The sequence below is a fragment of the Haliotis rubra genome, unplaced genomic scaffold (assembly GCF_003918875.1).
Source record: "Haliotis rubra isolate DU_JTF1 unplaced genomic scaffold, ASM391887v1 Scf101, whole genome shotgun sequence".
Lineage (NCBI taxonomy): Eukaryota > Metazoa > Mollusca > Gastropoda > Lepetellida > Haliotidae > Haliotis > Haliotis rubra.
The window spans coordinates 1,193,525-1,208,448 of NW_025764904.1; the positions used below are offsets into that span (position 1 = coordinate 1,193,525).

At 39.3% G+C, this 14,924-nt stretch overlaps 1 protein-coding gene across 1 annotated transcript; it reads left to right on the top strand.

Moving 5' to 3' along the window:
* Nucleotides 1-474: 474 nt before the first annotated feature.
* On the top strand, nt 475-1,026 carry LOC124268969 (uncharacterized protein F54H12.2-like). The gene has a single exon (XM_046703996.1). It carries the CDS (start codon nt 475-477, stop codon nt 1,024-1,026), a length of 552 nt encoding a protein of 183 aa, XP_046559952.1.
* The last annotated feature ends 13,898 nt before the right edge of the window (nt 1,027-14,924 follow it).

Genomic DNA, 14,924 nt, shown 5'->3' on the forward strand with positions numbered 1-14,924 from the left:
GAGACGTTTAGGCGGACGTGTTTCAAGCAGTATAAACTCGACCCCACATGGTATTACACCAGCCCAGGTCTGTCGTGGGATGCCTTGCTTAAAAAGACCGGAGTTAAGTTGGAATTGCTTACAGATTATGACATGCACCTATTCATTGAGAAAGGCTTGCGAGGTGGGATCTCCATGGCAACCAAGCGATACGCGAAAGCAAATAATCAATACGTTAAGGGCTACGACCCTAGCAAGCCAACCAATCACATTCTCTACCTCGACGCCAACAACCTGTATGGCTGGGCCATGAGCCAGTATCTACCCACAGGGGGGTTCGAATGGGCGTCACAGGAGGTCGATGTTATGAGCATCGCACCAGATTCGAATAAAGGTTATATCCTCGAGGTTGACTTGGAATACCCCAAGGCATTACACACATCACACAACAGCTACCCCCTAGCCCCCGAACGTATGAGGGTTAACCCAGACTGGATGTCTGAGTACCAACATGAAGATGTGTTTGGCATGAAAACACATTTGATCAATGGAGTAGATTTGACTTTGAAATTGTACAGATCATCACCTGCTTTCTGTTTGATGAGTGGTAAAGCTAAAGAAGAGTATACCATTGAGTTACTCGATGCATATCTCCAAATATGCAAACTCAAAGTCAACCCGGCACTGAACCTAGCTCAAAACACCCTGTTCCAAAATAACTCCAATGCACTCTATCCTTTCACTAAGTCTGAGGTCAAGATCAACAGCATCCCCGTTTCTCAACTGACGCACACCATTGATACTGTGTCCAACCCCATTGCTAACCGCTACATCATTGGCTTTTTGGAAAGCAAGAGTTTGAATGGGGCACATGATGGGAATCCTTTCAACTTTCAATCAAGCATGCTCAAAACTGTCAGCCTCTATGTGAATGGTGTCAGTGTACCTGGACGTCCAACCCGTGCTGATGATGTGAACAGCTATGTGAACATGTTTGATGGTTTGGGACTTTGGAGAGAAAATCGAGGAAACTGCATTTCCAGATGAGAGTTTTTGTTAGGAATTGCACTGTTTGTCTACGAGCTGGAAGAGGTGTGTGGAGAATCTGAATACCTCAATCTGGTGAAATCTGGAAATGTGCGGTTGGAAATTGAGTTCAAAACTGCACTAACCCAAACCTTGAGCTGTATCATTCTCAGTGAAAGAAACTCCATCATAGAAATCGATCAGGCTCGAAACGTCTTCATCAAGTAAACACAGAGATGAAAGCTTCGCAGTTGATGTGTGCCCTTCAGTGTGATTCAACCCTACAGAGACATGTCTTGGGAGTGTATGCCAGAGATACGCTTCCTATAATCACGCCTCTCATGCAAAGACAAGGTGTAGGACTTATTGTGAATATTGAGATCAGACAAAACAGTGGTCGTCATTGGATTGCAATGTACTTTAAAAACAATAGAGCCGAAATCTTCGATAGTTTAGCAGATCCTGTTGTCCTGTTGCTCTTTCTAAAATGTTCTGATGAGGTATTCCACTCAGAGCTTCCTCAAAATAGAGGTCCACTTTTTCAGCACTATCCATCATCACACACTGGTGGTGAATTTGTGAGGGATGATCAATTTCACATCAATAACAATTGCCTTTAGACAGATTTGTGATTCTTCTCTGGAGTTCATCAGGTAGAGAGTTTCCAGAATAGTCTCAAACTTCCGGCGATTATGTCTCAGTCACGTGCACGCTCAAGAGACTGTCTTGTGGTGGAAATTTCATGCACTTCCACAGGATATACAGTGTTTGCACGGATAACACCTCGCTCCAGTAATCGTTGTAGAACCCTCTGTGCTGCTTGATAAGCTGCCATACATGTTCTTCTTAAGGTTTGACCTTCACGCAGCGTTTCACCACTGACATTGATCAACCTGTATACATATCTCTGGATATCCATTTTGATGCTGAAAATGAATAAATTAATAATTAAGTAAATAGATAGATAAATGAACAAATAAATAAATGGTGAATGAGTAAATGAAGTACATACCTGCTGACTACTGTTTTCCTGTGAAGATGTCTTCACATACATAGGGAGTATATACAAAGTTTTAGTTCGGTGAATATCCATATGGGACGCTGTGAATAGCATCATCTAACAGATACCGCTTGTCATCAACTCGTGTCAATGCCACTTTGCTTTGTCTCTCAGTTTACAAAGTGTTATTGTGTGATCGAATCAAGTGAAAGGACCAACTGAACCTCTTCTGACCAAATAATGATTGTTTATACATATCATGTCTGAGAAATTTCTTGATGACAGATTTTTAATGCCTTTGGCTGTCTTTTTTCGATGACGTTTTCTTTATTTTTGCATCAGGAAAGAGTACATTTTGCTTTTAACCCTACAAACTCTGATATGATGCTCCCATCTGCTTCATCCTTCATTTTACCAGTCACCTTGCGATTTGTATCCAAATACAACCCTTTGAGGTGTCATCAGGTGCCTAGTTGGAAGTGTCAAATAAATGCAAATTGAGTTTCATGAACACATAAGGATCCAAAAGGAGCTCATGTGGAGGTGAATGTACATGCATGAACGAACTGTCCGTGTCCGTCATCAAAAGGTCAAGTCTTTCTGGTCCATACTGTCTTTGCATGACATCATAAAAGAAGGAGTAAATTTCATATTTAGTTAAATCCAAGATGGTGAAGCCAACTGCAATGGGCTGATCTAAATGTACGGATAATTTCTCCAACTCTACCACAATCACGTCTTCTGAAAATATTTTGACCTGCTTGAAGTTACTTTTAGCTGCACAATTTCGAAGTTTGGACCTCTGCGTCACCAACTGAACTGTTTTAGTGAGTGAGTGAGTTAATATTTAACGTCACATCGGCAATATTTCAGCCATATTGTGACGAGAACATTTGATATTGAAATTAAATATATATATGTTATAAAAACCTGTCGACGAAGGACAGTAAAACAACTAGAATATCACAATTACAACTAAAACTAGTATGGAGAGTTAAAACTGAGAGCACTATTTGGACAATACAATATAAAAACAAGCTATAGATCGCCAACACCAGAAGGTAGATCACCAAACTAGGTTCCATGGGGACTTACAGTACCTTGGCTACCTGCATGGACCCTAGTTGGATTTACACCATCCCTTCAGCTGCTGGCGATTGTAAGAAATGTTAGCTACAATTAAAATGACAAAAATGCTACGTTTAAAAATCCTGGTAAGTTTAAATTGACTTTCGAAGTTTTTAGACTTACGTACCCTCTCAGGGGGACAATATTTTTATGATTCTTCAACCCCCCTTGAGAGTACAGCCACTAACAATCTAAGTTACTAATCAAACTACCAATTATTAAAACACAGCTATTTACAGAACATATTAATCAAAATTCATTAATGAAATCAATTTCTTTTAAAAAACCAAGAATTAAATGAAGATGAACAGAATTAAAAAGATCCTTAACAGTTTTAACATTGAAATATTTATCCCTTATGATGGAGAATTCAACACAGTCAAGCAGGAGATGCTTGACCGTGACTCTCTCATCACAAGGGATACAAAACGGAGGATCTTCACCATTTAACAAATATTTGTGAGTGTACCTTGTATGGCCAATACGACATCGTCGCATGATGACCTCTTCAAATCTGGACTGACAACCCAAGTAAGTGTAACCGATATAGGGTTTTATTGCATGTAATTTATTGATACCTACTTGGGTGTCCCACTTCTTCTGCATCAGATCACGGATGTAGGTTCTAATGCAAGCTTTGTAATCAGAGTAAGGAAGAAGAAGTGGTGTCACAGATTTATTGAGTGCTGCCTTGGCAGCAAGATCGGCCATTGTATTCCCAGAAATGCCAACGTGGCTGGGTAACCAACAGAAGACGATGTCGCACTGGCCTGTAGCAAGATCATTATATAATTCGATTATTTCAATTAAAAGTGGATGTTTGCAAGAGAGATTTTTAATAGCCTGAAGGCAAGAAAGAGAGTCAGAAAATATTATATACTGGTTATGTTTTGGATGTCTTTGAATATATTTAAGAGCTGTTAAGATGGCGTTTGCTTCTGCTGTAAATATAGAGCTGTTATCAGGTAGTCTAGAAGATATTGTTCTGGATCCAATGACAGTGGCACATGCCACTGCGCCACCGTCCTTGGACCCATCTGTAAATAAGGATTTGTATGTGTTATATTTGATTTTTAAGTGATTATATTCTTGTTTATACTGTAATTCATTAGTTCCAGATTTCTTAAATTTTGTCAGAGTTAGGTCAACTTCAGGCCTAACCAATTGCCAAGGAGGAGAAGAAAGAAGACGGGAAGGAGCTATATTCTCCAGCTCAATGCCGGCAGCAGTATTGAATGGCTTCATTCTGAGCCCCAAGGGCGGAACAAGAGAAGATTTATTGTTGTACAAATCCTCATAAAGAGGATTAAAGATACACTGAAATGCAGGATTCGATTCGTTAGAATACAGTTTTGTAAAATATTGTAAAGATAATTTTATACGTCGGTGGGCAAGAGAAGGCTCATCTGCTTCGACGTAGAGACTGTCAACAGGAGAAGTTCTAAAAGATCCAAGACAAAGTCTCAGACCTTGGTGGTGGACAGAATCAAGTAGTTTTAGATTGCTTTTGCAAGCTCCACCATATACGATGGAGCCATAATCAAGTTTCGAGCGGACCAATGAGCGATATAGGTGGAGGAGGGTAGCTTGATCCCCTTCCCACTTTGTGTTGGAAACAACTTTCAACAAATCGAGTGCCTTCAGGCATTTAGCTTTAAGTGATTTAATATGCGGAAGAAAAGTTAAGTGCGAGTCAAAAATAATACCCAAGAATTTGGCCTCCTTCACAACTTTAATGGGAGTGCCATTTAGAGAGAGTTCAGGGTCTTTATGCGGTTTGTATTTACGGCAGAAATGTATACAATTAGTTTTGGATTTTGAAAATTTAAAGCCGTTTTCAAGACACCATTTATTTATCTTGTTTAAACACAACTGCAGTTGCCGTTCAATAGTATGCATTTTCTTACCGCGACATGAAATATTAAAATCATCCACAAAAAGTGATCCATCAATTGAATCGTTTAAAACCTTGGATAAACTGTTGATCTTTATGCTAAATAATGTGACAGACAAAATACTGCCTTGTGGGACACCCTGATCCTGATTGTAATGGTCAGACAAGGTTGAACCCACTCGGACTTGAAAGTGCCTGTCTTTTAAAAATTGTGAGATAAAATGAGGCAAACGACCTCTTAAACCGAAATCATGCAAATCTTTCAAAATGCCATGCTTCCAAGTAGTATCATACGCTTTCTCCAGATCGAAGAAAATTGATACTACGTGTTGTTTATTTACAATTGCATTTTTTACATAGGATTCTAATCGTACCAAATGGTCGATAGTACTTCGGTTTTTCCGGAAACCACATTGAATATTAGTAATGAGATTATTGGTTTCCAAATACCACATTAAACGATTATTTACCATTCGTTCCATAGTTTTGCAAACACAGCTAGTCAAGGATATAGGTCGATAATTAGATGCATCTGAATGGTCTTTGCCAGGCTTAGGTATAGGAACCACAATAGCATTTCGCCAAGAAGGAGGGAATTTCCCTGAAGTCCAAATGTCATCAAAAATGTCTAAAAGCACTTCAAGACATGATGCAGGCAAATGTTTCAGGAGCTGATAGTGAATATTATCAGCCCCTGTTGCTGTATCATGAGCCTGCCCAAGGGCAGCTTGTAGCTCATGTAGTGAAAATACTTCGTTGTAATCTTCTCCGTTTTCGGAGTGGAAATTAATTTTTTTCTTTTCCTCAGTTTTCTGATATTTCTGAAATTCGGGAAGATAGTTTGATGAAGCCGAGTGTTGAGCTAATGTTTCGCCAAGTTTGTTTGCAATGTCGGAAGCATCTTCAAGAAAGTGATCTCCTTCCTTAATATGTTTAACACTCGGTTTAGAACCTTTGCCTTTGATCCTTTGGACCATATTCCACACCTTTGATATAGGTGTGCGGGAATTAATCTTGGAGACGTAGGTTCTCCATGATTGACGTTTATTTTGTTTGAAGGTACGGCGAGCTTTAGCTCTGGTTACCTTAACGTTATTCAAATTATGTACAGTTGGATGCTTGCGGAAATATTTTTCCGCTTTTTTCCTATTTTTCCTAGCCTGTTTGCAGTCGCCATCAAACCATGGCTTACGAATGTGTGGATTTGCAGAGGACTTAGGAATGGAATCGGTAGCTATAGCATTCAGTTCATCTGAAAACAACTGAATGGGGTCAGCAATATTCTGGAACTGTGCATGTTTCAATTTCTCAGTACATAACGAACTGAATTGAGACCAGTTAGCCTTTGAAAAATTCCACCTTGATGAGGGTGGAACGTCAGACGGGTTATTTACTGTTAGAAATGTAGGAAAGTGGTCACTGCCACATAAATCATCATGAACTGACCACGAAAATTCATGTAGAAGGGTCGCATCAGTGAGTGTAAGGTCCAAGGCAGAATAGCTACCCGTTGCAGGGTGTAAATATGTATGAGTACCATCATTAAAAATACAAAGACTATTGTCAGGAATGAAATCCTCCAATACTTTGCCCTTGGTATTAATACCATTACCTCCCCATAAAGGATTATGTCCATTCAAATCCCCCATGAGTATGCAGGGCTGAGGGAGCTGGTCATATAGAGATTGAAGTTCAGATTTCTGGAGGTTTGAAGATGGAGGGATATATAAAGAGCATACAGTAAATGCAATGTGTAAAGTTAGTCGGACTGCAACAGCCTGAAGATTCGTAGTAAGTTGAACAGGGCTGTGTATGATGCCCTGCCTCACTAAGATAGAGGAGCCTCCATTGGCTTTGCCACCCGGGGGGTGAAAAGGAATGATGAGAATTGTATTGACGTAAGTCAAATGTATCTGTCTGTTTAAGGTATGTTTCTTGGAGACAGAAAATTGATGGCTGAAAATCTTGTACTAATAATTGTAGTTCATTTAAATTGGCTCTAAGTCCTCTGCAGTTCCACTGGATAAGTGTATTACCCTGACTCATGTTATATTAGGTGGTAGTACAGGGGATCTGGACCGTGGCGAATGACTATTGTGACGCACACGGTGATGTGGAGTGACATCCATGTCCTCCAGAAGTTGATATTTGTTAAATATTTGTACCGGATCCCGTTGACCTTTCGGTACTCGATCCGATTTTTTGGAATAGTTGACTGACTTGCTGGCATTTACTATTACAGGTGACGGTGAACGAGATTGTTGACGCGATGGTGATTTTGTTTGCGTAGATGCAACATTTTTTCGTTTCACGTAGTGAATATTTCGCAGTCTTCACCCAGGTGATATCGGTCTGGCACTCTACAGATTTAACAGTCTTAGTAGGCTGACGGGTAACTACTGCAGAGTATGATACAGATGCAGTTGGAGTGTTAGCAGATGTTACCAAACGTTTAGCCTCTGCAAAAGAGATACTCTTTTCATGCTTCAGTTTAACAATTTGATGTTGTAGTTGCCAGACTGGGCAGGATTTTGATGAAGCAGCGTGGTCCCCAGAACAATTAGCACATTTAGGGCTGTTTGGGCAGTCTAAAGTGTCATGCGCAGGTTCTCCAAAACGGTGACATTTCTTGCTATTGGTACATGATTGGGCACCATGACCAAACTTTTGACATGAGTAACACCGAAGTGGATTTGGTATGTACATGTCTACACCAATATTACAGTAACCTGCTTTGATGGATGGTGGTGGAACTGGAACAGAAAAGGTAAACAGATAAGTATTCAACTTAATAGTTTGACCATTCTGCCTGCTTGTAAAACGTTTCACAAACGTTACACCCTGGTCGTTCAGTTCAGAAGCTATCTCATCCTCAGACATGTCTGCAAGACAACGGTCTCTATCTCTGACAATGCCCTTGGAACTGTTGAGAGTTTTGTGTGGTGACACAGTAACTGATACGGAAACAAGATGTTTGACAGCCAATAGTGTAGCTGATTGAAAGGCTGATTTACATTCTAGTAAGATACAGCCAGATCGCATCCTTTTCATTGACACAACATCACCAGCGATACCATAAATCGCTTTTGATAGAGCAAACGGATTCAATTTCAATGGACCATCATCCGGAGAAGAAATCACCAAAAATCGAGACCAATGGTCAGATTTGTTTTTTGAGACGGTGTCATCATCAGAAGATGTACTATCTTCTAAAGTACGTTTGAGTTGTTTTGGAGGTATCATGGTAAGTTAATAAAGGTTCATCATCCCAGCTCCCCACCCACCACGGAGTATCAGGAAGACAATGCTATATGCCAGTGGGTGTCCAACTAGCAGCACCAAGGATACTGGGATGATATACTCCAGCAGAAGTATCAATTCAAGATCAATAAATCCACCAGATTGACCCATGAGCCATCGCCTTCTGGGCATTAAGACTCTAGGTAATTACATTTTCTATCTATGTAGAATCAATATATACATTGTAGGTCTATAAGTGATTTGACCAAGACCCCATGGCAAGCACTAGAAAATATCAATATTGTGCAAAAACAAGTAACATGCACAGGGCTCGGCATGACCAGCCGATTGGTAGAACCGGGCCCATTCTACCACCCGTCTAGGTGAAGTAAGGGTCGAAGTGGTGTATTGGGCAAAGGAACACTGTTCCTGGAGCCCTTGCCCTCAACCACCAGAATCCCGTCCTCCACCGACACAGGGGCGCAACCCACGGCAAACGGGTTGGTGGACCTAATGTCCCCCCGGGTCCACAACGGGGGGTTGAAGGGCGCTTAGCGTGACCCAGCACCCACCACGAGGAGGTGGCCCTTCATGGGTGCCTGAACTGTTTTATGTTTTCGTTTATCCATGCAGAACCGTCCAAACACACAGTTGTTCATGAGTTTATAACGATCTTTATCACATTCATCCTTGGCAGTTTTGCGGTTAGCCAAATTAAGATCGATGTAAGGTTTCAACCATGCTCCTTGTCTAAATTTGAGCACTCTGTGCATTTTTGTACATATCAATCCAAGCCTCAGATACAGCTGCAACGTTTTGAAGTGAACCACGTAGTGGGAACGATCTTTCAGAGTAGTGAAAAGTTTTTTACCGGACGATTTCTTGGAACGTTTACGCGATGATTTTTTGGCTGGGTTAAAATGAGTTAACAGTTCCTGGTAAGCAGGTGAAAACTCATCATAGGGAATATCATCATGTGTAGGATCCATTGGAAAAGCGGCATGAGCTTTGTGTAACTGTTTGGGGTACAACAAATCCACTTCAAGGATGTAGCCTGTATCTCCTTGTGTATCTACAGTTGCCCAGTCAATGCTCTCATACTCCTCAGAAATGATGAACTGATAGTTTCCAATGGGGAGGGGTTGTACCATGACCGTTGCATAGAGGGAGTTAACATCAAAATAGAGAAGAAAGGAGGTGTCTATCAAAGGAGTGAGTGTGAGTGAGCTAATATTTATCGTCACATCGGCAATATTTCAGCCATATTGTGACGAGAACAGTTTATAATTATATTATAGATCAATAAAGTAGGACATTAAAAAACCTGTTGACGAAGAACAGTAAAACTACTAGTGTATCACAGATATCCATTTAAAACTAGCAATTAAATCTAAAATATTGGAACTATAAATGACAATACACAATATAGAAACAGGCTATAGATTGCCAACGACTGAAGGTAGATCACCACACTAGGGACCATGGGGACTTACAGTACATTTGCTTCCTGCATGGGCCCTAGCTGGATTTACATCATCCCTTCAGCCGTTAGCAATTGAGATATATCTAGCCATACATTAAAATTACACATATTTTACGATTAAAAACCGGAAAGTTGAAATTTACTTTGAATGTTTTGGGCCTTTCGTACCCTCTCAGGAGGACAATAAGTTTACAGTACTTTAACCCCCCTCGAGGGTACAGCCACTAACAATCTGTGTTACTAATTCAAACTTCCAATCATAAAATATTTAGCTATTTACAAATCTGTTAACAAATTTAATTCTTTTAAAAAAGCAATAATTAAATGAGGACTTATATTAGTAAAAAGAACCTTCATAGTTCGGGAATTGAAATAGATATCCCTTGTGATGGAGTACTCAACACAGTCAAGCAAGACATGCTTGACCGTGATTCGTTCATCACAAGGGATACAAAACGGAGGATCCTCACCTTTTAATAGGTACTCATGCGTATATCTTGTGTGGCCAATACGACATCGTCGTATGATGACCTCTTCAAATCTGGACTGACAACCCAAGTAGGTGTAATCGATATAGGGTTTTATTGCATGTAATTTATTGATACCTACTTGGGTGTCCCACTTCTTTTGCATCAGATCACGGATATAAGATCTTATAGCAGCTTTGTAAACAGAATATGGGATCAGAAGTGGTGTCAGAGATTTGTTGAGTGCTGCCTTAGCAGCAAGATCAGCCATTGTGTTACCAGAAATGCCAACGTGGCTGGGTAACCAACAAAAGACGATGTGGCATTGGCCAGTAGCAAGCTCATTATACAATTCAATAATTTCTTATAAAAGTGGATGTTTACAAGAAAGATTTTTAATAGCCTGAAGACACGAAAGAGAATCGGAAAAGATGATATATTGCTCATATTTACGGTGTTTATTCATATATTTATGAGCTGTTAATATGGCGTTAGCTTCTGCTGTGAAAATAGAGCTGCTATTTGGTAGTCGAGAAGATATTGTTCGGGATCCAATGACAGTGGCACATGCCACCGCGCCACCATCCTTGGACCCATCTGTAAATAAGGATTTATGAGTATTATATTTATTTTTTGATTGATTATATTCTTGTTTATATTGTAATTCATTAGTTACAGATTTCTTAAACTTTGTCAGAGTTAGGTCAACTTCAGGCCTCACCAGTTGCCAAGGAGGAGAAGAAAGAAGACGGGAAGTAGCTATATTTTCCAGCTCAATGCCAGCAGCAGAAATGAATGGTTTAATTCTCAAACCAAGAGGCGGAACAAGAGATGGTTTTTTGTTGCATAAATCCTCATAGAGGGGATTAATGACACAGTTAAATGCAGGGTTAGACTCGCTAGAATATAGTTTAGTAATGTATTGTAGAGATAAATTTATACGACGTTGTGTAAGAGAAGGCTCATCTGCTTCCACGTATAGACTATCAATAGGTGAGGTTCTAAAGGACCCAAGAAAAAGTCTTAGGCTTTGGTGGTGGACAGAATCAAGTAGTTTTAGGTAGCTTTTGCAGGCTCCACCATATACGATGGAGCCATAATCAAGTTTCGAGCGGACCAATGATCGATATAGGTGGAGGAGGGTAGCATGACCCCCTCCCCACTTTGAGTTGGAAACAACTTTCAACAGATCGAGTGCCTTCAGGCATTTGGCTTTACGTGATTTAATATGCGGCTAAAACGTTAAATGGGAGTCGAAAATTAGACCCAAGAATTTGGCCTCCTTAACAACTTTGATGGGAGTGCCATTTAACTCATTAAGGCCGAGAGACGCATATATGGGGCAAATTAATCAGCTCCTCACAGCGAGTGACGTGTTTATGGGGCAGGTAATTAGCAGTTTCTCACAGCGGGAGCCCCATACAGTCGTCAACAGAAAGCACCTCTTATTCAGCGAGAGACGCACATGTGTGTTGTACTTTCAAAAATCGCACTGTACATATTATTTCAACCAATTTAGCAGTACTGAGCTAATGTTAGCTTTTCTTACGAGAGATCCCACCTTTAGTATCAATCAGAAGAAGTATTTAAAGTGTTTTGATAACAATTGCTAATCATTATCATAGGCTTGTACAGCGTTTAGCAAATGAACGCAAGTCGGCGGGAAAGGGGATTATGATGTTTTTACAGAGGTAAGTGCCTGGTACTCTTCCTTGGGAATGGATACTAAAATACTTCGTATGCACCTTGATTAAATTAGATGTAATGGTTTAGAGGTTACTAAAAATTATATTTCCTTCAACTACATAATAAATAGGAAACAATATACGAAATTTCAAGGACATACAAAGAATTCAAACACAATAGAATAGTTTGAATTTACTTTTTAGGCATCATTACGTTGTCATGTTTCATATACTGAAACATAATGTATAAACACAAGTAATTATACATCCAAGCTCGAATAGATTAAACATAATTGAACTTACTAGTTTGAAGTTTACTGAATTGTAACTAGTTGTTTTCCATAATCTAAAGTTCGTAATGTTACCTAAGCGAATATAAAGTGAGAAGTCGCGCCTTTACATCGAATACATATATACATGTCAGTGTTATTACAACAATGAAATGTTTTACTACGTTTGTTACAAAAGACAGTAAGTTGGTAATTCAAAACATTGTCACACATGGACAGAAGTAATATCATAAATTATTACATGTAAGCCATACAAAGGTATTTCAAGCATTTTTGTTCAAGCTGTTGAAAGTTTCATGTTGATTTGAATTGTCAGTTTTCTATGCAATTTACATGAGCATTCTGTAAAACGTTTGTATTTGATCTCTGTAATTATCAAATCCGGTGCAATTATCACGTGTATCAATCAACTCAGTCTCTATTGATCCATCGTCAATAAAAGCTGGATAGTATATCAGTTACGGTATCGATACACATGCGTATAATCATTCAAGCAGATTACAGTAATGAGATAATTGAACGCCTCCTTCGACCTTGAAATAACAGCCTCCGGTAGAATGCATATGTAGTTACGTCCGTGTTTGTCCCGTGACAAGTGTAAAATAAACAGATGCGCTGTTATATCATTGGACATCTTGCTTTATAGAGTCACGCCCCTCTCTGTGATGTTTATACATGCATGCACATCTGTAATCTTATGAACCTCGTTTGCATTCAGTAAAGATATAGGCACGCCCACCTTCAGAAATATTGGGGGTGGGGGTGTCAACTGCAAGTTTATACACTATAATAATTCAATATAGTGTCACCTCGTGAATTCTGTAATGCGTGTACTCTAGTTTGGATAGTCATTCGTATCAAGGTGAAGATTATATTTTTTCATGTACAGCAAACCATTATGTTTTATGTACTAGTTGTGTGCATAAAATGTATATGAAAATAAATACTACCTCTACTCAGTGGTTGGATTTCAATCGCTTAGTTTTACTTATCGAAAAACACTAAACTGAGGACAAATAAACTCGCCAAAGTGACTATCTACTCCTATTTGTCTTATGTGTATATTTCATACATCGTTACCAGTGTGTACGTTTACAATACACAAACTGTTACATGATAGCTTGAGTTGATAAAGCCGAAACCCAGCATATCGACTGGTCAAGGATATAGCCAATAACCAATCTCTATCCAAGCTGCTGAGTGACCAAACGTGCTCTTCAGAAATTTCGCCCACGCCCCGTCACCTGTCCTTTCCTCTGTGACAGGTATCTCATGATACGATTGGTCGCAGATATCATATGACCAGCCACTACATTGAACAGTTGAGATACCGAACGTTCTATTCGGGAAATTTGACGGCGCCCTATCACGTGACTCTTTGTTTTATGTCTATGCAAGGAATATGTAGTATACATTTTGTATATGTATGTTTGTATGGTCACGTATGTTTTCTGCATTAAATCTGTATGAAATAAAGTGCAATGCTATGAATGTGGTTTGTGCTAGTCACAGATAGCGTTATAGTACTTTCATTAAAATAATTCGTAAACACTAGAAATGTATCGGCAAAACCGCTATTTTCGTCGAAGATTATAAAGTATGAAAGTAAATTCTTCTTTACAGTATGTCATTGTCATAGATGTTTTGTAAATTTAAACCTCACACAATGATCTAACAGAGAATTTGTTAACGTGTGTCTCATCTGTTACATACAAAGAATACATGTGTATGCATATTGTGATAAAATATAAATGTACAAGCCGACAAAAGGTCTACAAGAGAAACTTGCAATAAAATTACATAAAGCTTGCAATACACGACTTGTATTCACACCTGATTTCTTTCAACATATATCTTTACGACACAATTAAACAATCAGGACTTGTTTGTACGACTGGACAGTTTCCTGTGATCCCCGAAACCTGCCAGGGAAATCAGGTGTGACTAGCACTAACTATTCTCGGCACAGAGTGTGGGCAATCAGCGAGGGCTTCCAGGTGTTGAGTAGTGATGGGGCTCTCGGGCTTAATGAGTTAAAGATAGTTCTGGATCTTTATGCGGCTTATATTTTCTACAAAAGTGTAGACAATTAGTTTTGGACTTGGAAAATTTAAAGCCGCTTTCAAGACACCATTTATTTATTTTATTTAAACACAACTGCACTTGCCGTTCAATAGTATGCATATTTTTACCACGACAAGAAATATTAAAATCATCCACAAAAAGCGATCCATCAATTGAATCGTTTAAAACCTTTGATAAACTGTTTATCTTGATACTAAACAATGTGACAGACAAAAAACTGCCTTGCGGGACACCCTGATCCTGATTGTAATGGTCAGACAGGGTTGAACCCACTCGGACTTGAAACTGCCTGTTATTTAAAAAGTTGGCTATAAATTGAGGCAAACGGCCTCGTAATCCAAAGTCATGTAAATCTTTTAAAATCCCACGTTTCCATGTCGTGTCGTACGCGTTTTCTAAATCGAAAAAGATCGACACTGCATGTTGTTTATTAATTATGGCATTTTTCACAAAAGACTCTAAACGTACTAAATGATCGATGGTACTACGGTTTTTACGGAAACTACATTGTATATTACTTATAATGTTATTGATTTCCTAGTACCAAACAAGTCGATTGTTGATCATACGTTCCATGGTTTTGCAAACGCAGCTAGTCAGTGAAATTATTCTATAATTAGAGGGATCGGTATGATCACGTCCAGGTT